The sequence below is a fragment of the Pteronotus mesoamericanus genome, unplaced genomic scaffold (assembly GCF_021234165.1).
Source record: "Pteronotus mesoamericanus isolate MK-2021 breed Mesoamerican mustached bat unplaced genomic scaffold, CSHL_Meso_final scaffold_36, whole genome shotgun sequence".
Taxonomy (NCBI): Eukaryota; Metazoa; Chordata; class Mammalia; order Chiroptera; family Mormoopidae; genus Pteronotus; species Pteronotus mesoamericanus.
In genome coordinates this window covers 12,754,133-12,780,854 of record NW_026555313.1, presented here as the reverse complement: position 1 = coordinate 12,780,854, position 26,722 = coordinate 12,754,133, and the positions used below count along the sequence as shown (strand labels likewise).

The 26,722-nt window shown below is 35.4% G+C and overlaps 1 protein-coding gene across 1 annotated transcript in view; it reads right to left on the bottom strand.

The window, feature by feature from the left end:
- Positions 1-26,722, bottom strand: part of ATM (ATM serine/threonine kinase) — a 179,595-nt gene that overhangs the window by 57,032 nt on the left and 95,841 nt on the right. Inside the window, exons 33-39 of the mRNA XM_054592505.1 lie at positions 16,438-16,533; positions 14,287-14,458; positions 12,359-12,500; positions 10,318-10,494; positions 6,566-6,743; positions 4,057-4,144; positions 1,214-1,369 (exon numbers count right to left, since the gene is read on the bottom strand). Of these exons, the coding sequence (XP_054448480.1) occupies positions 1,214-1,369; positions 4,057-4,144; positions 6,566-6,743; positions 10,318-10,494; positions 12,359-12,500; positions 14,287-14,458; positions 16,438-16,533 (1,009 nt within the window). The remainder of the gene's footprint in view (positions 1-1,213; positions 1,370-4,056; positions 4,145-6,565; positions 6,744-10,317; positions 10,495-12,358; positions 12,501-14,286; positions 14,459-16,437; positions 16,534-26,722) is intronic.

Genomic DNA, 26,722 nt, shown 5'->3' with positions numbered 1-26,722 from the left:
GCCACATTCTATATAATCACCTACCCTCAAATTAAAGGTGCTTTTATTTATACTCATAGAAGAGTCAATTACACGAGATTAGTAAGAAATATCATTCTATGGAACCAAGATACTGAACCACATTTGGATTATAATTACTACTACCAAGTGTGCAGGCCCTGATTCAAAATTTCAAGACTCTGAGAAGAGGAAAAAATAAATTTTTTATTCAATATATACTTAAAGGACAACATACTTGTCTTCACAGAAAGTCTACAGCAACTTGCGAACATATCAATTATATATTATACACATAATCTACAGATTGTCGGTTTTAACCTGTTTTCAACTGGAAAGTAGAAATTAAGTACTAAACCAGAGAGTGAAGAAATCAGTTCCAGTCCTCTAAATCACTCATGTTTGGACTAGGGTCTGTTTTCTGTCATTAGTTTCCCCCAGACTAAAGACCACACTGCTTCCAACTTAATTACAATTCAAAATAGAAATTCTAAGTAGCAAGCAAGAGAAATGTATCAATATAATACATATTTACTATTTCAATTTTGTAACATAAATGATTTTCTGGTAGAAATATAAAAATAAACACTAGGCCATTTCAATTGAATAAAAATTTGAGAAGAGTAGGGGGTTATGAACTGTATTTTGTCCTTGAACTTTTTTGACTTTTTTGTTTTTCACTATTACATAGGACTATACTTATTAAATACTTATGAGAGTTCCAACTTACAGGAAAAGCAAATTAAATAGAAATACAGGTGGGTAATAAATACAGTAACAAAGGTGATTTAGGCACAGAAATAAATGTTACATTGCCTCATAATCAATAAATAATATGGATCTTGACTAAGCTGAGGAAATGGTGGTAAACTTAGTTTAACTGAAATCAGGGGCTCACTCAACTATTTTAAAAATATTTACTGTTGACTTATGTAAGTTTCCAATGCTAGCTGCTACAGGGAACACAGGGAAAAAGAAGTATGCTCTCTGTCTCCAGTAGCTCCTTATCTGGGTAATTTTTACGATACTTAAGTATAAATATCTCCAGAACAGAATTACTCTGTTCTGGAGGAAAAAAACTATCCTCTCTATTTAAAAGATAGAAAACTATCTAAAAATATCATTAAATGAGGACGTGACAGCAAAAATCTTTAACAACTTTATTAAAACAATGTCAAAACCCATTTTAAAAACCAAAACTTGTAAATCCCATTACCTTTTCTCTTGATCATCCATGTTTTTCCTGTCTGCATAGATTTCTGCATAGAGTAATGCTGTAAAGTGAGCCGCACAAGACTGAGCTACCTTGGCAACCTCTAGATAATTCAACTCCAGCCAGAAAGCATCATCAAACACTGTTCCTGAAGAAGATCTAAAGAAGATTTTTAAATGAAGTCATGTCCATTTCTTTAACTTCAGTATTAAAAGAAAACTATGTTGATATAAAATACAATGTTAGGAAGTACTAGTTAAAAATGAAAATTACATTCAAATAATCAAAAACCACATTTCCCCAATGTATAGAGTTGTCCCTTGGTATCTGTAGTGACTGACTCCAGGACCCAATGAAGATAACAAAATTCACAGATGCGGAAGTACCTAACATAACATGGTGTGGCACTTGCAAATAAACTATGCAAATCCTCCCAGATACTTTAAATTATCTCTAGGTTAAAATACCTAATATAATGTAAATACAATGTAAATAGTTGTTATACAGTATTGTTCAGTGAATAATGACAAGAAAAAAAAAGTTTCTGTATGTTCAGTACAGATGCAACCATCATACATCTACCTATATCCTCTTTGTCAGCGACAAGATAAAATTTCTTTTTTCAAGTATTTTTGATCCACTGTTGGTTGACTATGCGGATGTAGAATCTGCAAATACGGAACCCATGGATACAAAGGGCTGATGGTAGTTATAAACAACAAAGTTAACATGGCTGAAGAGACCTATCTGTTATCACACACCCCTTAGAAAATCTGATGAAAGCTAAAGCTATCATCCCTTATAAACCTGAGATTCATACCTCCCCTTCACCAAGGGATCCATGGATATAAGCTAAGAATAAGCTGCATTTAAGTAATAAGACATACAAGAATCTTTCTAAATGGTCCATTCAATGAAAATACTGTTTCTTCTAACACATAATCACATGTCCTTCTTACTTACAGTTCATTTTCTCCTTAGTTTTTTTTGTCTAGGTTGGGTTATTCAATAAAAACTTCCCACTGTAGTAAAAGTAGGCCAGACATGAAAGGGGTCATAGATATTTATTACCTTTTTCAAAAATGACATATAGATGTGACATGGTAATTGTTAAGAGCACTAGCTTTAGAGTAGGATACAGCTAGGTTCAAATCCAGCTGGATCAAGAAAACCCCAAAATCCAGCAGGATCCTCTACTACAAACTTTATGATCTTCAGCACCTTAACTGCTTAGTCCTCGACTAACAAGCAAAACAGAGACAGACGCATTGATAAAGAGCAGGCTCACAGCTCAGAGAGCAGGGGTGGTTAGGGGGTGAAGGGATCGGGCAAAAAGGAAAAAGGACTCATGGACATGGACATGGACAGCTGTGTGGTGACTGTGTAAGGGAAGGAGGGTATAAAGAGACTCTACAGTAATAGGAAAAAATACAATAAAAATAAAGTTAAAAAAAACTGAGTATTAAGAATTTTTATCTTCTCTGAGGCTTACCAATGTTAACACCATTCTACTGCAATGATAAATCTGACAAGAATGACTGGAAGGTGAACCTGCCTTCCACCACCATCAAAAAAGATGCCTCCAGCTATAGTTAAAGCTTTTCATAAGCTTTCTCAGAATAGAATCTGTTACAAAACAATAAGGTGAATCAGTAACTCTCCGAACTAGAAACAGAGACACTGAGAGACCTAACACTTATTTTTCTAAAAATGGAGTAGAATGGTATGAGGAGGATATAGAGAAATCAATTTTTACAGTGAAAATACATTTAGGTTAAACCATTTTCCACTTTTTTCCCACCTCTTCCACCCATTCTTTATCAACTATTGCCACAACTACAATACACTGTCATGAGACATCAACTGCTACATATTTAAATTATATGCCTATTACATTATTTCTTCCAAGTTCTGGTCAATGCTGGGACAATATAGATCAGTCAGAGGACTGACTCAATCTAGCAATTCCTGAATTCATTGTTAAAAATCTCATGAGAAATAATCGGAACAAAGGTACTGTATTGTAAAACAATTTATCAGAAACAAGAAAACAAATGCTGCCATAGCACAGTATTACTATGTAGCACCAGAGATTTTGAGGGCCACGACAGACAGTAGAGTGATAAAGATGACAACTGAGACCTACACCAACATGATTGGTCAGGAGGGGCCCATCGGAGGAGTTCATATGCTCTATGTCATTGTGAGAACCCTACAGGAAGAGCTCTGTGCTCACAATAAAGCTCTATGGTTGTCACTACCCTCCCCTTAACTCCCGTTTTCCCTTCCAAAAATACCTCACCATGCTGTGCAGTGTGTGTCACTGGGTTGCCATGTTTGCACGCATTGAGTTGCAACCCTTTGTTTTTCTCAATATATCCTTTTTGGTGATAAAACACCTAGTCAATACTGTTTTTCCATGGACAAAAGAAACTTACATCTTATAATAAAGGTACATAAAGGAGACCTTTACATAGTTGTAGTTACTTTTATAAGCTAAAAGTAAAGAGTAAAGTTAAAAATAATGCAACTGAATTTAACCTGGAACATAAACGACTCCTTTCCCATCACCCTGTAGATAAAAATAAACTAAAGCCTCAAAGAATGCATGACTTAGCAAAGATAACATTGTTAGTGGTACTGTTAGAACTAGAGTTTAGAGTTCCTGATACTTAGTTAACCAAAGCACTACACTAAACATGAATTATTACAGGGAGATACAAACATCACACATATTAAATACAGCACCTTGCAGTCACATTACTTCAAATAATCATGTTAAAATTCAGCCAGCAGTAACAAGCTAGACTTCCAAAGCCCCAAACTCAAAAAGCAGTATCCATTACCTCTTTTGTCTCCTCATGTAGTCCACAACAGCAAGCATCGTTCTTTGTGATTTTTTACCCAAGCAACATCGGGAAGAGTGCTCTGGCTCTGACAAACAAACAAAGATGCCTCCTCTCAGTCCCAGGTGGACCTGCTTAAGCACATTCTCCCTTTCTGACCATCTAGAACTCACTAGCCTAAGAGACTCCTGTTACAGTGTGATAAATGCTGTAACAGGAAAAGTTTAGAATACCACAGAGGAGTATAGAAAGGAACATAATCTCAAGAGAAAAAGTTTTACAGAAAAAGTTAGATCTGAAAGAAGAGGAATAGTTCTGCAAGAGAAGGAAAGGACAGTGTTCCAGGTAGCTGCGAAACTCCCTAAGATGGCTGGAACAAAAAAGAACTTGGAGAAATACTGAAAGAAGTTCAATATGGCTGAATTACAGAGACATAAAGCAGTAAGGATGCTGGGGAGAAAGAAATTCATGGACTAAAGTTATTTATAACACAGAATTGGCAGGATTTGGTAATGAGATGGGGCTTGTGAGAGAGATTTCTGGCTTGGGCAACTGTATGACATTCATTGAAGAGGTACACATTAGAGAAGCAGGCTAGGGGAAGGAATGAAAATGGTAAGTTTCCCTTTGACAGTTGAGTAGAGAAGCACATGGGACATTCTAGTGAAAGGAGTGAGACTTACATCAGAAAAGATAAATCATTAATTTGACAGAAATCTGTGTTTACTTTTTCATAATAGAATTTTACACATAAGGTTTGAATTTACAGTTAAGGCAATGAAAATATCAGCATTCTACCCAGAAATAAAATAAAACTGGCTGATTTTGCTTTTGAATATTTGTAGCATAAAGGTGTATGTACAAAGAATAAACGTGAAAACAAGTCTTGACCATGTTCATGATAATAAACTTTCAGGTTATAATAGGTAGTGATTATATTAAACTTGGTAAACAATAAAATTATATTTAATACTGCTTTAAATTATGTAATGTTTAGGTGCTTACTGGTAAGTGTGAATTACTTATATCTGTATTTCCCAGATTAACAAAAGGAGATACAGTCTAGATCCTTTTTGAAGCCTCTATGAGAATTTTTATTTTAGGACTTTCATTACAATGGCGTAAAAAAATTCATATAAGCATATTCTGGATCATTTACATGCTCTATTTATAATCCAGTAGAACCACAGAATGGCATTCATATCTATGTTTATAATTATAATGATTTCAAATAGTAGATCTGTAATTGCTATTAGCCAATGGAAAAGAACATACATAACATATGAAGCAGAGTAAAGTGAAGTCTAAATGCCATTGCCATCATGTCAAATTAAATTTGTACTAGTGAAAGTAAAAAAAAAAAAGAAAAAAAATATATTTGGCGGAACTGAGTAATCAAGATATATGCTAAAGTAACTAGCCAAGTCTAGGAAGACAAATACATTAAATTAATATTTCTCTTAGAATTATATTGGTCTTAAGTGAATTTGTACGTAGTTTTATGTTTGCACAAAATACATTAATGTTATATTAAAGAGAATAAGTTAACATTTAAGGATCTATGAATTTTTTTCCTTTTATTGAAATTTAAGTTTGAAAAACCTGACCTATGAAATGTGCTCAACTGTGCATATACATATGATGTGAAACCAATTCCTGATGGAATTTCTCCTGCTATGAGCTCTTCTTAGCAGAGGACATACTTACATACTATGAAAAAAACTAGGTTATAAAAGTAAACAGGGGGAGGTGGGGATGGTGGGGCAGGGGAAAGTGGTGGCGGGTAAAGGGAGACAAATGTATTTGAAAAATTTAAAAATAAATAAATAAGTTTTTTTAAAAAAGTAAATAAAGTATAACCTAATTTTTTTTAAAAAACTGGAAAAATACATAACAAATGTTAACTATCATTATTATAGATCATAAAACTATGGATAATTTTGTTAATATACTAATTTTTCTATACATTCCACAATAAATGATTTTGTAACAAAAAACAGCTATTTTAAAAAATGAGTACTCTGGTTTCTCTTCAAAACAAACAAATCTTTTGCCTTTTAAAAAATGGGTTGAGCTTTCATAAAAAATATGGTCAGAGCTTTAATATGAAAATTCCACCGTATCTCCAACACAGTACCTATAATAGTGGTCTGCACATTTGTTTACTTTCTCCTATGCTAGAATATAGGGCGTGTCTTGTTCACATCTATCTTGCCAGTGTGAAGAACAGTGCTTGACACATACTGAATGCTCAATGAGCTGCTCCATGATGAATAGGCAAAATTTACTGAGGGAATACTATCCATCAAGCATTATCTTAGGTGCTATAAATACATTATCTCGTTGAGAACTTGTTATAATTTTTACCTCCATTCTATAGATGAAAAAAATAGATATTTAGAGATTATGAAATGGAGCCTACAAAGCATCTTGATAAGATTCAAATAAAGCTATTTTTCTCTAGAACTGAGATGTTAACAATGTAAATGTGAGAAATTTAACAGAATACCTGAATCCAAACTTGCAGGGGTCATGGATCTGTTCGTTTGTGAGGAGTATCTGAAACAGTTAGTGAAAAATCCCTGAATGTGTGTAGAAAGCAGATTTCTCCATGATGCATTCGTATCTTGTAATAAAATATCATGAATCAAGTATGGAAGCACGGTCTGACAAAAGTCAGCTTTCACCTAGAATACACAAACACATCAATAGTTAAAAAAAAAAAAAAAAGTATACATTCAAAACTTTATGTCCCAGCTATATAAGGTTTTATTTTTTTAATATATATTTTATTGATTATGCTATTACAGTTGACCCATTTTCCCCCCTTTTTTCCCTCCACCCTGTACTGCCTTTCCACCCATCATTCCCCTCCACATCCTTAGTTCATGTCCATGGGTAGTACATATGAGTTATTTGGCTTCTCAATTTCCTATACTATTCTTAACCTATCCCTGCCTATTTTGTACCTACTATTTATGCAGCTTATTCCCTGTACCTTTTCCCTCATTCTTCTCCCCCGCTCCCTGATCTCCATTTCTGTGATTCTGTTCCTGTTCCTGTTCCAGTTGTTTGCTTAGTTTATTTTTGTTTTGGGCTTTTTCTAGGTTCAGTTGTTGATAGTTGTGAGTTTGTTGTCATTTTACTGTTCGTAGTTTTTGATCTGATTTTTCTTAGATAAGTCCCTTTAACATTTCATATAATAAGGGCTTGGTGATGATGAACTCCTTTAACTTGACCTTACCTGGGAAGCACTTTATCTGCCCTTCCATTCTAAATGATAGCTTTGCTGGATAGAGTAATCTTGGACGTAGGTCCTTGTCTTTCATGACTTGGAATACTTCTGTCCAGTCCCTTCTTGCCAGTAAGGTTTCTTTTGAGAAATCAGCTGATAGTCTTATGGGAACTCCTTTGTAGGTAACTGTGTCCTTTTCTCTTGCTGCTTTTAGGATTCTCTCATCTTTAACTCTGGGTAACTTAACTATGGCATGCTTCGGTGTGTGCTTCCTTAGGTCCAACTTCTTTGGGACTCTCTAAACTTCCTGGATTATTGCAAGTCTATTTCCTTGGCCAGATTGAGGAAGTTCCCCTTTATTATTTTTTTCAAGTAAGTTTTCAATTTCTTGCTCTTCCTTTTCTTCTTCTGGCACCCCTATGACTCAGATGCTGGAATGTTTAAAGTTCTCCCAGACGTTTCTAAGCCTCTCCTCATTTTTTTTGAATTCTTGTTTCTTCATTTTGTTCTGGTTGAATGTTTATCTCTTCCTTCTGCTCCCCATTGTTGATTTGAGTCCCGGTTTCCTTCCCTTTACTGCTGGATCCCTGTATATTTTTCTTTATTTCACTTTGCATAGCATTCATTCACTTTTTCCTCCATTTTGCAACCATACTCAGCCAATTCAGTGAGCATCCAGATTACCAATGTTTTGAACTGTGTACCTGATAGGTTAACTATCTGTTCATCCCCTATTCCATTACCAGAGCTTTTATCTGTTCTTTCATTTGGATCATATTTCTTTGTCTCAGCGTACCTGTTACGTTGGAAGGGGCGGAGCCTTAGGCATTGGCCAGGGCAGGGCAATCCAGGTGGTTGCATTGTAATGCTGTGTATAGGGGAGGGGTCTGAGGGAACAATGCCGCTTGCTCAGCTCCCCGCCCGCTTTCAGTCATTTCCCCTCTACCCACAAGCATATTGGGCCCTTCTGGTGCTGATTCTCAGTGGGTGGGTTTGCGTATGTTCTAGGACCTTGTAGGTCTCTCCAGGGGACTCTCCTGTGAGACTGGGAGTTTCTCCTGCCACTGCAACCCCTACAGATTTTTACAGCCAGTGGTTTTGAGCCTTTCTTTTCTTCCACTGGAACCCTGGCTTGTGTGGTCTGACTCGCTACCCAGCTATTCCTCCCCATTTATCCTCAGGCAAATGTGGGACCACCTAGTCCTCCAGCCGCTGCTGTGCCGTGTGGCCTCTCTGCTGCAGCTGTCTGTCTCTGCCCCTCCTACTGTTCTGGATGAATGTATCTTCTCTAGCTCCTTGGCTGCCAGGCTTCTATATAGTTCAATTTTCTGGCAGTTTTAGTTATTTGTTGTTTTTAAATTTGTTGTTGTCCTTCTCTTTGTTGTTCAAGAAGGCAAAGTATATCTACCTATGCCCCCATCTTGGCTGGAAGTCCTATATATAAGCTTTTAATAAACTGATAGATGAATATGATGTAAAGTCAATATACTACTAAAAACATACAAAAAATATGTATACCAGATAGTGTTTCTTTTTAAGAAAAAATTCAAACATACTTAGAAAACCTATATGAAACATATGTTGTTAGTTATAATGTTAATTGCTCATTTCCAGTCTAGGCCATTTTCATATAGTGAAACAATATTGCTTACAAATGAAATTATGTCACTGCTGTAAATAAAATGGTAAAGTTGAAAAACGTTAATAGTAACACAAGTTCTCACATTTGATATAATAAAAAAAATAGGGATCGACATTTATGAAAGCTGAAAATATGATTTTTGCATATTTGCTATACTCAGTGATTAGTTAGAACAGCCATTTTAAAATTTGTATTTTTTAAAAACCCCAATTTCTGGGTAGAAAATTTGAGTACTTATTTGTGGTATAATCCCAAGTATTAAAAAAATGCTTTCATATGTCTGATACACTAAAAGAGTATTCAATCTTATTTTTCCAAAATACCATCTTCATATAATCATCACAGGCCACACATACAAGAGTGGATGTAGATTACCAATTTCCTTGTTACACTAAAAACAAGGCAAAAAGCCACCTTTGGAAAGAAAGAATTTGAGGAACTAGGAACTGAGGTAGACGTAAATGTGTATTTGGAACATTTTATCTTCTGGCCCAAAGTCAGAATTCTATAAATGTCTTAGGTGTGCTCACTAAGGAGGAATAAGCTAAGCGCGTGTCCAGGTTTTCACTCTGTTGACCTGGTAAGTGCAGAGCAACACTGCAGACAGTGCAGTAATTGACTCATTCTCAACACTTTCTCTGTGAGAAATAAGGACAGCGTAGTAAAGTGCTTTCATTGAGTGCGCCTTACCAAAATACTCACTTCTCTAAGAGCTATCTGTAATTGGTGGATGTTACTTTCTCAGATATATTGTTTTCACATTTCTGGTGAATCATGCTTGGCAGTACTATAAACTAGGTAGACTTTCAAGTCTGGGAGCACCATTGTAGTGTTGTTTTAGGTGACATATTCGATGACAGCATGTAACATACTCTGATTTGCTAAGTACCTATATTCTCTATCGAAATAAATTGTACTTTCTGAAATAAAAAAGCAATATTAATTGCTACACCATCTCCTTTACTCATTCAAGTAAGCATATCAGGGAAAGTAAATGACAATGACCTTATAAAAAGGAGTAAACAAAAAAGAACAGACTTCTGCTTAATACAAATATTTACAGTCACCAGAATTTGAACTATTTGCTTTATGTACCCCTTAGAACTCATCCAGTATGTAAGCACCTCACAGCTGAAACCTGCTGCATAAAGTTGTGGCTGCATAAAGTTGTCCTGTTAGATGGAGTCACAACAGCTGAGTGTAGTTGTGTTGCATGAGGAAGACTGCCTGTACCACAGCCCTCTCTTTGCGTATGTTATAGGCTGCACACATATACACAGAAGCTAAATGGAATGGGACAAGCAAAGAAAATATTAAGAGGAAAAGCAAATGAAAAAAAACTAAGGTAGGAAGGGATTAAGCATGACTAAGTAGTCATTTTTACCTCACACATCGGCTTTAGTAATTGAAGAATTTCACTTTTTGTGCTTCCACTATCCAAAAAAGCACAAGTCAGTGTCTTTATCCAAATGTCATGATTTTCACTTTGAGGAATCCACAGGCTTGTATCATCCAAGCCCTCCAAAGGGTTTTCTCTATCAAGTCTGGGAACTTCTAAAAACTGAAAAAGAAGTGATCAGAAAATATAAATACAGTAATCAGGAATACATTTTACCTTTCTGATGGAGAAAGCAAACACCTAAACATAAACAAATCTATTTTCCAATAAAACTATATACAGTTAAAACTAAATCTGGAGGCCAGGGCTACCTTTAAATTTTAAAATACATTTAAGTTTACATGTCAGGCAGACTGGTCTGGTAAAAAAAATCACTGATCTAGATAGCAGAGAATGAGTTCTACTCTCAGCTCACTACTAGTAAATTATACAGATTACAAACTCTCTGCCTCATCTGTTTTATGTACAAATCCAGTCCAAATCTATTACATAGAATTGAGTTCAAGATTAAATCAGATTTTAAAATGTTGTAACTGTAGTGTTCTATAGGTTACATGACTAGTTTTATTAATAGTTTATATTACCACTAATTGCACTAAGACCAAAATTATATTTATGATAAATTAAAAGTGCTATTTCAACGATGGGTATATACCCTGACATTAAATTGGAAAAATTCAATAGTACATTTCTCAGGCACTTTATGAAAAGAAAATATTAAACAGGAACATTTAGAGAGTGGTGGTGCCTGGAAAGGGCATGGAAACTCCATGCCTCTCTCTATGCCTTGCCCTATGCATCTCTTTCATTTGGCTGTTTCTGAGTTGTATCCTTTTGTAATAAACCAGTAATCTAATCTTTCAGAAAACAGAAGAAGGAGAATCTTTTCCATCTAATTTTATGAGGCCAGCAAAACCACGACACCAAAACCAGACATTAAAAAAAGAAGTATTCAAAGTTGTGAAAAGCGAGGACCTACGTCCAAGATTACTCTATCCAGCAAAGCTCTCATTTAGAATGAAAGGGCAGAGAAAGTGCTTCCCAGATAAGGTCAAATTAAAGGAGTTCATCATCACCAAGCCCTTATTATACAAAATGTTAAAGGGACTTACCTAAGAAAAAGATCAAAACTATGAACAGTAAAATGACAACAAACATACAACTATCAACAACTGAACCTGGAAAAACGAAAACAAACTAAGCCAACAACTAGAACAGGAACAGAATCACAGAAGTGGAGATCACAGGGAGGGAGATCAGCGGGGAGAGGGAGAGAGAAAAGGTACAGGGAATAAGAAACATAATTGCTAGGTACAAAATAGACAGGGGGAGGTTAAGAATAGCATAGGAAATGGAGAAGCCAAGAATTTATATGTACGACCCACAGACATGAACTAAAGGGAGGGGGGGAATGCTGATGGGAATGGGGGTAGTGGGCAGAGGGGGACATGGGGCAGAAAAAAGAATGGAGCAACTGTAATATCATAATCAATAAAATATACTTAAAAAATAAACATCCCTGTTTATTTTTTACCTACTAAAAGAGAAGCAAGAGGTCTTAAATATCTTTCAGAGTACTTTCGGTGGAATCTGGTTATGATATCAACATGGAAAAAGGGAGATATCTATAGGTCGTCTTATATTCTGCTGGAGGGAGGTTAATACTTAAACTTGCTATAAATACTTGCTTGTTGATTTTAATATCTGATAACTACACCCCAGAGTAATGGTTTTTATGGGATCAGAGTCAGGATTTTTCACTCGTGAGAAAAAAAGGTCTTCATTAAGAACTCCTTCTTTACCCAAAACAATCATTACTTCTCTAGGCTGCCAACATGTCAGCTTTTCCACATTACCATTATTAAAAACACAAATCCCTTGGATTCAGGAAGTACAGTTGGAATTATTTCTAAAAAAGGTTAAATGTTAGTGTAACACTACTGAAGCAACTTGACATTCCTATCCCACAGTCAAAGAACTGTTCTAGAATAGCAAATATTCAATGAACATTTATTATTTGAGAGACCTTTTTCCTTGATGTTCTAAAAGGGTGTAGATAGACCAGCATGGGATCAGTTGTTGTCTTGTAAATCTCCCAGAAAGTATGACCAGTCTTTGTGGCTAAAATGTTTTTCAAACAGGTAACAGCGGCTGATCTCACTTTGACACTGAAAAACAGAATTAAAAATCCCATAATGTGTATCATAATTAATCCTGATGAATGTTAAAATCCAATAAAAAATTAAAATCTAAATACATAAATATATAAATCTTTTATAAACATATATTTATATGTAAATATATAAATATATAAATTTAGGGAAAAACATGTACCTATTAGGAAATTTTACATCAATAAAATTCTGTTATATCACAGCCAAAATTATCAAAGGATTTTTAATATCCTTTCAGTAAACCTGAATTACTCATCACTGCAATAGCAATTCCTTTCATTCAATAAAGTTTATATTATGACTATTGAAAATTAAAAGAACTCATAAAAATAAGTAAAATAACACTAATATAAATGAGTAATAAGAATGAGAGAATATTAATTCACCGGAGAAAATAATATTTTGATATTTTCTCCAAGAAATACAAATAATTAGGGGTAAGGCAGAATGATATTTCACTCTAAATGATAAAAGTATTCTCTAGAACAATTTTAAACACACAGTAAATGCACACCTATTGTGACCAAAAGCTACCTGAGAATTACTAAGTAAGGCATCTAAAACCTCTAAATAAACACTGAAGAACCTTCTCTTTTGAAAAAAGATTAGGAAAAGGAGGGCTGCAGTACAAGAGCATTGAAATATAACAGTTGACAAAAAATGTCATAAAGGCTGATACTGTAATAGGTGATGAGCTATCAAATAAAGGCCCAATTCCTTTAAGCTTCTTAACCTATCACACAGTAACATAAATTCTAAACTTGGACTCACCTTCCATTCCTCTCTATTTTCCTACTCCTCCATAGCTAATTAATCAGTAAGTCCTGCTGGCTATATGTTAAAAACATACCCTGGTTCCATCCTGCATTGAATATAGGTGGTAAGTACATGGGTATTATTGTAATATTCTATCAACTTTTGCTGTTCATTTGAAAATTTTTATTATAAAATGTGGAAATGAAACCATGCCAGCCTTTTTATTTTAACAGCAACAAAATAGAAACATGACCATTAAATCAACAATAAAAACATGGCAGGTAGACATTACTGTAAGCCATGTATTCCCCAAGAAAAAGGAGGGAGGGTTTGGAAGAAAACAGATGCAAAACACCTACTGACCTTAGATGCCCCGCTGTGGGCAAAAATTCTTCCAACTCACACCCCCAAAAATGGTGATGAGGTGCTCAAATATACCAAAAATAAATAAACAGATAGATAAGAAAAGGGGCAAAGAAAGAAAGCAAACATGATTTTATAACCACCAAGCTGAAACTGTTATAATATTTGTTGCTATTTTGTTTTGCAAAGAATAAATGGGTAAAAGATAACTGATTAGCTTGTTTTAAGTTGTGAAATTTCTGTTCTATGACTTATTTTAAAGGAATCAAAATAATCTAGCTGAAAAGAGTGGCACATCTGATTTTGACAAATGTCCCAAATATCCCACTTTGCATTTTCACACTTAATGATCTATGTAGAACCACCTGGCAATTTTCTTATTATCTGTTTGTCTAGTCTACTCTCACTAGACTTTCACATGAACCTTGCCTAGTATATTCATCACTATATCAAATGCCTGGTACATAACAGGGTTTCAGCAATTTCATGCATTAATAAAAATGTAACAATTTTCATTAAAATACCTGAGACTGAAAGATAAATATGGCAACCTAAAAGATAAGGCTTTAAAGGTACTGGAAACATTAATTTATGTGAAATACCATTCTCCTTGAATGTCAGATAAAGTAAATGCTACCAGAAATAAACTGTAAGTACTCACCAATCTTCCACCAGCGTATTATTCAGGTAGGTTAGCAGTGTGAGGGTCCACTGAAGTTCTTTAGCTTCAAATAACTCAAGGGCCTTGGTGTAAGATGTATCTTTACTATGTTGTATAGCTATCATAGAGAAATCTACAGGACCCACTTCTCCCAAGCAGCTGCCAACAGCCTCTACATGTAGAAATTACATTTCAGTAGAGTTAACAACTGAGATCATATGTAGAACAAAAATCTCCTAATTTCCAAAACAAAATGCCACTTTGTCATTCTTGAAGAGTTGTTTCTTGAAGATTTTGAATAAACTAAACAAGCTACAAAATGTTGTATGATTTCCTTTACCTATCATCCATATGGGCAATATTTTCCCTAAAAATTTATATTCAAGGGCTAGGTTAAATAGTAACAGAATATAGATATTAAAGAAAAAGTTTAAACATAGCTACTATATGAGAATATCAACAGACTTTAAAACTCACAAATGTTTTAGGTATAATGTATATAAGGACCACATACCTTAAACTCTCAGTTCAGCAAAAATTCATACATACACAAATGCATGCATGCACACACAGATAATTTTTCTTCCCATCTGTGTTATCACCACCCAGATGAAGATAATGTTTTCAGCATGCTGCAGGGCTCCCTCATGCTCTTTCCTAGTACTGGTTGAATTTATTAAAATAGGTTCACAAATATGTGATAGTCCTCCTTTCAAAAGGTGAAGCCTAGTTCTTCTCGAGTATGGACTGTCCTTAGTGACTCACTTCTAACAAACAGAATGTGTACAAGTCTCTTATCTCCTTGATTAAATTGACCTGCAAGTATTTAATTCTTAGGTGCTATTATAAATTAAATTGTAAATGAAATAAAATTTCCTTTTTAGATTGTTCACTACTGGTGTACAGACACACTACTGAATTTTGTGTGTCAATCTGTATCCGGCACCTTTGCTAAATTCATTCATTTGCTCTACTATAGTAGTTTTCTGGCAGATTCTCTAGGACTATATACACTGTAGAGATCATTTTACTTCTTCCTGTCCAATTTGAATACTTTTTATCTCTTGACTTGTCCAATTGCTCTGGCTAAAACTTCCAATACAATGTTGAATAGCAGTGGGAAGAGTGAGCGATTTTTTTCTCATTCCTGATTTGAGGGAGAAAACTTTCAATCTCCTAACACTAAGATGTTAGCTGAGGGTACAAAGATGTTGTGCTACACAGAAAGCCACTTAGGTTCTTGTAGCACATGCGGTTTGTTCCCAGAACCAGTACTACTGTGAACAAAGGGGTAAATTCCTTGGTTAAAGAAAACTTCCAGGCTGCTGATAGATCTGTCTTGGTCTAGCTGGGAGATATACAGGGGTGTTCTGCTTGTGAAAATTCTTCAAGTTATGAACTAATGATCTGTACACTTTCTTGATGTAAAATATATTTTAGTAAAAAAATTTACAAAAATTTAAGTACTCTAGATGTCAGATTCTCAATGAGAAGAAAGACTCCATTGAAAGATAGTAAGATTTGTGAAGCAGGTCTTATTCTTCCCATTTTTCTTATTTGAAGCATGCTGTCATGACAACTTCAAGCTGATTTTAATGTCATTTCTCCCTCTTCTGATCATCAAACCTAAACATATACACTTGGCAAAATACTGGCTGTTTATCTTACATTAGGTTACTCCCAAACAGTGATAGTAAAGAACTTGAATACAGTTTTAATATTTGACTTTAATCCAGTAGTCCAAGCCCTCATTTTTAATTCTTTTATGTAAAAAAATTGGATACCAGTCATTTATAATACATATCAGAAGTCAATTTATTTGACACTTTGCTACAAATAAGTGTATCTCACTTTCCTAAATTATTTACATGGCATTTTCAAATTGACAGTTATGCACATGTGTAAATGACTAAGTTTTGTGTGTGTGTGTGTGTGTGTGTGTGTGTGTGTGTGTGTGTGTGTCTAAGAAAGAAAAATATGAAAGGAGGGCAGCTTAGGGGTACTGGAACCAAACAGAAATACTACTTAGCTAGCATCTCACATTTCCCCAGTATTCCAAATGACGAACTTTTACTAGTTTTGAAAATATTATGAAATGACCATTGAAACACGAAAACTCATAGCTCATAGTCATTCAGCCAAAAAGTTTACCTAACACTTCTCTTTCACCAGTGTGGTTTAATGCCGTCTTGGATAACTGCAGCAAGTTGACAACTAGCTTCACCATTATGCCATCTTGTGGGTTATCTAGGAGAAGTTTTGAAAAAATTAAAACTATATTGGAGACAATACTTTTCTTTACAATATACTTACATAATAAAATTATCTAACTAGAAAACTTTTATTGTTTTTTGAAAAGGTTTTACATCATGAGAACTTCAAATATATTAAGTGATACCAAGCATATTCTCTGACCACAAAGCTTTGAAATTAAAAGTCAACTGCAAAAGGCAGTGGAACAAAATATGTGAAGATTAAAAACAAGCCCCTAAATAATGACTGGGTAAAAAAAAGAAATAAAAGGTGAGATCACAAGATATATAAAAACAAATGAGAATGACAATACAAAACTCATGGGCTGCAACAAAAGTGGTAATAAGAGGGAAGTTTATACCATTACAAGTCTGTATCATAAAACAAGAAAAATCCCAAGTAAACACCCAAAAGTATGTCTTAAAGAACTAAAAATAGAACCACAAAAGCAGCCAAAATCAGCAAAAGAAAGGAAATGTTAAAAATCAGAGCAGCCCTGTCCAGGTGTCTCATTTTGCTGGAGAGTCATCCTGTATACGGAAGGGTCATGGATTTGAATCCAGGGCAAATACCTAGCTTGTAGGTTCAATCCCCAGTTGGGGCACGTAAGGGAGGCAATCGATCAATGTTTCTCTCTCACATCAATGTTTCTCTCTTTTTCTTCCCCTTACTCTTTCTTTAGAATCAATAGGACTATCCTCAGGTGAGGATTGAAAAAGATAAAAAAAATATAAATAAAAATAAAAACTAGAACAGAATTCAGTGAAATAGAAAACAAAAAGACTATGCAAAAAACAAATGCAACAAATAGCTGATTCCTTGAAAAGATTAATAAAATTTACAAACCTCTGGTTACACTCAATAAAGGAAAAAAAGAGAAATCAGACAAAAATCATAAATGAAAGAGAAGTTACCACATACACCACAGAAATATAAAGAATCATACATATTATGAAAGACTATGTGACACCAAATTCAATAACCTAGAAGAAATGAGTTAAGTTCCTAAAAATATATAACCTTCCTAGACTGAATCATGAAGAAATGGAACATCTAAACAGACCAATCAGCAGTGAGGATATTGAAACAATCACGGAAAACTTCTCCAAAAATTAAAAGTCCAGGACCAGATGGCTTCACTAGTGCATTCTACCCAACATTCAAAGGCTGAATACCTATCCTTCTCAAAATCTTCCAAAAATTTGAAGAAGAGGCAATACTTTCTAACACATTTTATGAGGTCAACATAATGCTACTAATCATCAAAACCTGGCAAGGGTAACACACAAAAAAGAAAACTACAGACCAGTATATCTGATGAATACAGACACAAAAATCCTCAACAAAATAACAGCAAATCAAATACAACAGTACATTAAAAAGATAATGTATCACTGATCAAGTGGGGTTCATTCCAGGGGCACAAGGACGGTTCAACATATGGAAATAAATCAATGTGTACACCACACTAACAAAATAAAAATTAACAGTATAAAAATTATATGATCATATCAACAGATGCATAAAAAGTGCCTGACAGGATACAACATTCATTTATTATTAAAAACACTCAATAAAATGGGTATAGAAGAAAAAAACCTCAACACAATATGGGGCATATATGACAAACCCTCAGCTAATATTATATTCAATGGTGGAAAAAGAGAGAGCTTTTCCTCTAAGATCAGGACCAAGACAAGCATGCCCACTCTCACACTATTATTCCACACAGTACTGGAAGTCCTAGCCAGAGCAATCAGGCAAGAGAAAAATAAAGGACATTCAAATTGGGAATGAAAAAGTAAAACTGTAACTTTTTGTAGATGACATTATTCTTTATATAGAAAACCCTAAGATTCCAGCAAAGAAAAACAAATGTTAGAAACAATAACCCAATACAATAAATTTGCAAGATACAAAATGTACAAAAATCCACTGCATTCTTCACATTGGTTGAATGGGAACCTGGTGCATGACTCGCAGTTATGGAGGGCAACAAGAAGGAGGGAGATGGCGACAACTGGGCTGTAGCTAGTGCTCAGCTCCCACAAGGAAAAGCTGTGGAAGTACCTGATGACCTTCTACAGTGCAAGGTGGAGTGGAAGAAGGCAACCAAGGAAGAGATCAAACAGCGACTTAAGCTGGAGCAGAGGAGCTCTGGTAGGTGAGCCACCAGGAGCACTTGCAGAGGCCGAGAGAGAAAGAGGAGGTGCTGGAGGAGGTAAACTGCTCGGGCTGGTGACAGCAAAGTCAGAGTCAGTGCAGGGTGACCACTGCAACCACACAGTTCTGTGACCACCGTCAGCAACCTGGACTGCCCCGCATGAGCAAGGGGCTGGGCTGGGTGTGAGGAGGAGGTAGCCTCTACAGAGAAGCCGACCAAAGCCCTCCCCAGGCAGTCCAGGGGCCCCCTGCTATCCCAAGGGGTCTCCTCTCTCAGGGCATCTGCACCCGTGCCACACACAGTCACAAGAGAATCATGAGGAAACATCTCCAACAGCTGAAGGTCTTCACCAAGAAGATTACACAAGATTACAACTTGTATCAGCAAAATGCAGCACCACACAGTGGAGAGTGAGCCAGATAACCAGGCCAGACCCCAGTCTTGGCTTGAGAGGCTCTGTCCTGTTGCTGTTAAGTTGTCCCCGTAAACCAGTCTGCACAAATACCTGAGGCTTTACCCAAGATGGAGTAGGCAGCTGAGAACTAGCCTCCATCTGAAGGAGCCTTCAATGCCAAATCCGGACCATCTTCCTAAATGTATACCCCACTGGGCCTTCATTAGATTTGTGGGGGGAAAAATTCATCATGCTTGTTTATATTAACAGCAAAATTTCAGAAAAAGAAATGGAAAAAAAAATCCTTTTGCAATTACAACAAAAAGGATAAAATACCTAGAAATAAATTTAACAAAGGATGTGAAGGACCTATACCCAAAAAACTACAAGACATTAAATGAGACTGAAGAAGACACAAAGAAATGGAAAGATATTTCATGTTAATGAACTGGAAGAATAAACATAGTCACAATGGCCATATTATTCAAAGCAATACATAGATTTAATGCAATCCGAATTCAAAATCCCAAAAGCAGTTTTAAAGGAAATATAACAACAACAAAAAAATCATCAGATTTGTATGGACCCATAAAAGACCCTGAATAGCCAATGCAATCCTGAGAAAAAAGAACAAAGCTGGTGGTATCATACTCCCTGACCTCAAATTATACTACAAAGCAACAATAATCAAAACATCATTGTACTGGCAAAAAAAAAACAGACACAGAGACAAATGGAACACAACTGAGAGCCCAAAAATAAACCCACATGTATAAAGGCAAGTAATTTTCAACAAGGGAGCCTGAAACACACAGTGGAGGAAAGAAAGCCTCTTCAATCAATGTGGCTGGGAAAATTAGAAAACCACATGTAAAAGAATGAAACTAGACTATTATATATATATGTAAATTAACTCAAAATGAATCAACTACCTAAATATAAAACCTGAAACAATAAATTACATGGAAAAAAAGATAGGTATTAAAGTTATGGACCTTAGTCTTAAGAGAGAATTTTAATAATTTTACCCCAATAGGCAAGGGAAGTAAAAGAAAAAAATAAATGAATGGGGTTATACCAAACTAATACCTTCTGCACAGCAAAAGAAATCATCAACAAAATAAAAAGGTAACCAACTGAATGGGAAAAAACAGCTGCAAACAACAGCTCTGACAAGGGATTAATATCCAAAATATATAAAGAACTGATCCAACTCAACAACAAAAACATAAACAATCCAATTGAAAAATGGGCAGAGAACCCTAAACAGACACTTCCCCCACGAAGTCATACAAATGGCCAAGAGATACATGAAAAGATGCTCAACTTCAGTAGGTATTAGAGAAATGCAAATCTAAACTACAATGAGATACCACTTCACAGCTGTTAGAATGGCTATTATCAACAAGAGAAGTATTAACAATTATTAGAGAGCCTGTGGAGGAAAAGGAACTATCATTCACTGCTGGTGGGAATGTAAACTGGTACAGTCACTGTGGAAAACAGTATGGAGCGTCCTCAAAAAATCAGGAGAGTTATCTTATGACCCAGCAATTCCTCTTCCACTCAAAAAATTTGAAAACATTCATTCTCAAGCACATACATACATGTACGTTCACTGCAGCATTTTCATAGTGACTGAGACATGGAAACAACCAAAGTGTCCCTCATTAGATGACTGGATAAATATGTAGTACAGATATACAAAGGGATATAACTCTAGCATAAGAAAATATGAAATGCTGCCATGGATGGACCTTGAGAATATCATGCCAAGTGACCTAAGTTAGAAAAAGTGAAGAATCACAAGATTTTACTGATAATTGGGATATTAAACTGAAAGCAACATATGAACAAACAAGACAAACAAACAAAAACTCAGACACAGACAACAGTATTGTAGTTACCAGAAGAAATGAGTGTTGGGGTGGGGGGGTGTAGTAAAGGGTAGAGGGGTCAAGTTATGGTGACAGAAGATCTGACTTTGGGTGGTGGGCACACCATGCAATATACAAATGATGTATCATAGAATTGTACACTTGAAATATAACCTATTTTATTAACCAATGTCACCCCATTAAATTTAATAAAATAATGAAAAATAAAATGAAGTAAATGTATTTGAACTTCCTTATTAAAAAAATCCATGTAAAAGTGATCAGAACATCTGGCAAACAGAGAGTGAAAAATGTCGTAAGTTGTATAGAAAAGTTAATACCTCAGCAAAACCATAACGAAAACACAAAAATCATTCAACACTAGGGTAGAAGAAATCTTGGGAGAATGGCTGGTTTTTAACCTCTTGCGTTCTGTCTATACCAGCACTGTCAAATGGAATTTTCTGTAATGACAGAAATATTCTGTAATCTGCACTGTACAATGACAGTCACTTAACTACATGTTACTGCTGAGAACTTGATATGAGCTAATATGATGAAGAAATCAAATTTTAAATTTTATTGTTTTAATTCATTCAAATTGAAGTAGCTACAAAAAGCCAGTGGTTATATCAGATAGGCATATTTAGAATGATAAAATGTGCAAACAAATGATAATATGAAACAGAACTGTTCATATTTCATATGTATGTAAATCTCAAAACAAATGCAATAGAAACTCTTAATTCAGATGGTTAAAACTAAATTCAGATGGTTAAAACTAAAATTAGTTTAAAAAATTACTTAGAATAAGAACAAAATAGAAATATGAAATCATGGGCACTGGAAGATGAAAATCAAAATACAAGTAGAAAAAATTTTCCCCAAGTAAAATAGTATAACCAAACTCAAATTAATATAAAAATGTTTTCTTAAGTAAAACAAAGCTAGAACATGTGTACTTATGCATGTATATAAACACACACATAGCCCTGGCCGGTGTGGTTCAGTTGGTTGGAGTATCCTCCCATAAACCGAAAGGACGTGAGTCCCATTCCTGGATGTGGCACATGCCTGGGTTGCAGGTTCAGATCCCTAGGAGTGCATGTGAGAATCAACTGATCAATGCTTCTCTCACACTGATGTTTCTCTCCCTCTCTTTCTCCTTCCCTTCCCCTCTAAGCAGGTCCTCAGGTGAGGATTTAAAAAATGAACAAACACACACACATATATATATATATATAAATATATGTAACACACAAATGATGTTTAAAATGAGACAAATTTCTTTTATTTAAATAAGGTTGAAAAAGTAAAAAAGAAATAAGAAGTTGGAGCAATAGGCCAAAACATATGACCTTGTATGCCTGGCTCTAAAGAATTCCTGTTATGTTTCAGCAGCAGAAAGTTAACCCCCCTTAAGCAACAGAATAACATGATCATGTTTGGGTTTAGAAAAATCATTCTGGCAGAGGTGTAGAGGATGGATAAAGTGGAAGTAGTTCGAGGAGACTATTAGAAACTCTTTTGTGGTTAGATGAGAAATGATGAGGGTCTGAACTAAATGATGAGAGTCTTAGTCCATGGCAGTTAAACCAAAAGCAAGAATTTATAAAAGATTCTTTCAAAAAAGAATAGATAGGAATAATACATGTCATTAAAATCAGTACCCTGACTTCCTGTCAAGATGGTGGCATAAGGCAAGAGAAGCCTTATAACCACAGACAGAAGAAATCACTTCACCACAACGTGACAGGTAGGGAGTGTGAAGGAGACATGAGAGGGCTGGCTAGGCTTCCAAGGGCTGCAGCTGAAGTGCCAGAGGGATATTTCAGCAGCAAGGGGGCTCCCCCTGAGAAGTGTGGTGTTTAAACCCCAAGCGGGGCTCCCCAGCCCATAACACCAGAGCCGGAAAGGAACCCAGATAACATCCAGCTGTGAATAGCAGCAGGATTTCTGTCTGCCAGGGAGAGACAGATGGAGAAGCTGAGAGCCTCTTAAAGGACCAACACACAAAATTTCATTCATAGCCACTTACCTTGGGCTCCAGCAAAGGGAAGGTAGAGTGACTATAGATGCTTGAGGAAAGTCTGAGGTTAGTGGCTCTGGGGGCAGAATTGAAGAAAGAGCCACAAGGATCTCTGTGCTGAGTCATTCTCCATACCGCAGAAGCCATCTCTCTCAGGCAGAGCACTCTTCTCTAACATATCAGCCTGAGGAGAAGCAGTATCGCCAATCTCAGGAGTAATCTGTCCTATCCTGTGGTGCTTAAGCCAGGCTGCTGATTATAGGTTGATTAGATTAATGACTGATCAGTTAAGCAACTGATTAATTTAACATCTAAGGTAGAAAATACAAGAACCAGATAAAATCGGAAGACAGAAATAATCACCAAATTTAAGAACAAGTGAATTCTATAGAAGAACTAGAAGAAATGGAGGTGAGCAATTTATCACACAGTTTAGAGTAATGATTATAAACACACAACAGCATGATAAAAGTTATGGAAACCATAAGAAAGGACCAGTCAGAAATACAGAATGCAACACCTGAAATAATTAATGCACTGCAGAAAAAACAAAACAAAACAGTAGGTTAGATGAAGTAAAGAATATAATCAGAGTTTTGGAAGACAAGGTAGAAAAAAACACCCAGGCTGAGCAGCAAAAGGAAAAAAAAATTTTTTAAAAACAAGGAGAGCTTAAGAAACATTTTGGACAACATGAACTGTACAAACACCCACATCATGGGAATACCAGAAGAACAGAGTGAGCAAGAGATCGAACACTGATATGAAGAAATAATGACCAAAACTTCCCTAACAGGGCGAAGGAAAAAGTCACACAAGTTCAGAGGCTCAGAAAGTCCCAAACAAGCTGGACCCAAAGATGCCTACATAGAGACACATCATAATTAAGATGACAAGGCTTAAAGACAAGGAGAGACTCCTAAAAGCAGCAAGAGAAAAGCAGGTAGTTATCTACAAGGGAGCACCAATTAGACTGGCATCTGATTAATCAACAGAAACATTTCAGGCCAGAAGCAAGTGACGTAACATATTCAAGAACCTATGAAAAGCAAGGACCCACAACCAAGGCTACTTAACCCAACAAGGCTATCATTTGAAATTGAAGGAGAATAAGGAGTGTCCCAGACAAAAAAAAACTAAAGGAGTTTGTTAACGCCAAACCAATACTGCAACAAACGTTAAAGAGCTTGCTTTAAGAATAAGGAAAAGAAGAAAATGAGGGAGGAAAAAAAATCCAGAGGAAACCAATCTAAGAATCAAATGGCACTAAATACATAACCACCTATCAATAATCATCTTAAATGTAAATGGCTTAAATGCTCTGATCAAGAGACAGAAGGCAGCTGCATGGTAAGAAAATAAGACCTATATATATATGCTGCCTCCAAGAGACCCATCTCAGATCAAAAGATACATACAGACTAAGTGTTAGTAGAAGACAGTTCATGAAAATGGAAAAGAAAATAAAGCTGGAGTAGTAGTATCTGACAAAATAGACTTTAAAACCAAGGGTATGGTCAGAGACAAAGGACACGACTTAATGATAAAGGGAACAATCTAACAAGAGAATATAACCCTACTAAACATTTACATACCCAAAATATGAGCATCTAAATATGTAGAGCAAATCTTCTGATGGACATAAAGGGAGAGGTCAACAGAAATATAGTCATAGTCAGGGATTTTAACACTCCACTGACTTCAAAGGACAGATCAACCAGGCAAAAAATCAACAAGGAGACAGCAGGCTAAAAGAACACACTTGATAAAATGGATTTAATTGATGTCTTCAGAGCATTTCACCCAGCAGAACATACATACTTTTCAAGTGCACATGGAATGTATTCTAGGTTAGGCCACGTGTTAGGACACAAAACAAATCTCAATAAATTTAAGAAGACTGAAATCATATGAAGCATCTTCTCTGACCACAATGCTATGAAACCAGAAATCAATCACAAGAAGCACACTGAAAAACATGAAAAGACATGGAAGCTAAATATGTTATTAAACAATTAATGGGTCAACAACAAGATCAAGAAAGAAATCAAAACATACCCTGAAACAAATGAAAATTAGGACACAACAATCCAAATATGGGGAACACTGGGAAAGCAATACTAAGAGGGAAATTCATAGCATTACAGGCCTATCTCAAAAAATAAGAAAAAGCTCAAATAAATGATCTAACTTCAAATTAAAGGAACTTGAAAAAGAACAAAAACAAAGCCCAAAGTGAGTAGAAGGGAGGACATAATAAAGATTAGAGTAGAAATAAAAGAAATAATCTAAAAAATGATATAAAAGATCAATGAATCCAAGAGCTAGTTCTCTGAAAAGATAAACAAGATCGACAAACCTTTAACCAGACTTACCAAGAAAAAAAGAGAAAGGGCTCAAATAAATAAAATCAGAAATGAAAAAGGAGAAATAATAAGTGACACCAAAGAAATACAAAGGATTGTAAGAAAATATTATGAACTATATGCCAACAAACTGGACAACTTTGATGAAGTGGATAAATTCTTAGAAACATACAATCTTCCAAAAATAAATCAGGAAGAATCAGAGACTCTAAACAGACAGATTACACCGAATGAAATTGAAGCAGTAATCAAAAAAATCTCAACAAACAAAAGCCCTGGACTGGATGACTTCACAGCTGATTTTTACCACACATTCTGAGAAGAACTACCCTTCTTCTCAAACTATTTCATAAAATTCAAGAGGAGGGAAGGCTCCTGAGCTCATTTAATAAGGTTAGCGTTATCCGAATTCCAAATTAGATAAAGACACTACAAAGAAAAAAATTATACACCAATATCCCTGAAGAACGTAGACATTAAAATCCTCACCAAAATATTAGCAAACCGAACACAGCAATGCATCAAAAGATCATATACCATTATCAAGTGGGATTTATTCCAGGAGTGCAAGGCTGGTAAAAATATTTGGAAATCAATAAATTTAATTCACCACATAAACAAAAGGAAGGATAAAAGTCACACAATCATATCAATAGATGCACAAAAAGCTATTAATAAAATCCAGCACTCATTTATAATCAAAACTTGCAGCAAAGTGGGAACAGAGGAAACATACCTAAACATAATAAGGGCCATATATGACAAACCCATTACCAGCACCATACTCACTGGGCAAAAACTACAAGCGTTCCCCTTAACATCGGGAGCAAGACAAGGATGTCCACTCACACTTCTCTTCTTCAATATAGTACTGGACATCCTAGCCACAGCAATTAAGCAATACCAAAAAATAAAAGGCATCCAATTGGGAAGGAAGAAGTAAAACTGTCTTTATTTGCAGATGACATAATACTGTACACAGAGAACCTCAAAGAGTCCACCAATAAACTACTAATCTGAAAAATGAATTAGCAAAGCAGTAGGATACAAAAGTAATATCCAGAAGTCAGCTGCATTTTTATATGCAAATAACAAAAGTAACAGAAAGGGATATTAAGAGAACAATCCCATTCACAATTGCATCAAAAAGAATAAAATACCTAGGAATAAACCTAACCAAGGACATAAATAAAACACCTATACAGAGAAAATTATAAGACACTGAAGAAAGAAACTGAAGAAGATACAAATAAATTGAAGCACGTACTGTGTTCATGGATAGGAAGAATTAACATCATTAAAATGCCCAAACTACCCAAGCTATCTATAGATTCACTGCAATACTTACTTACC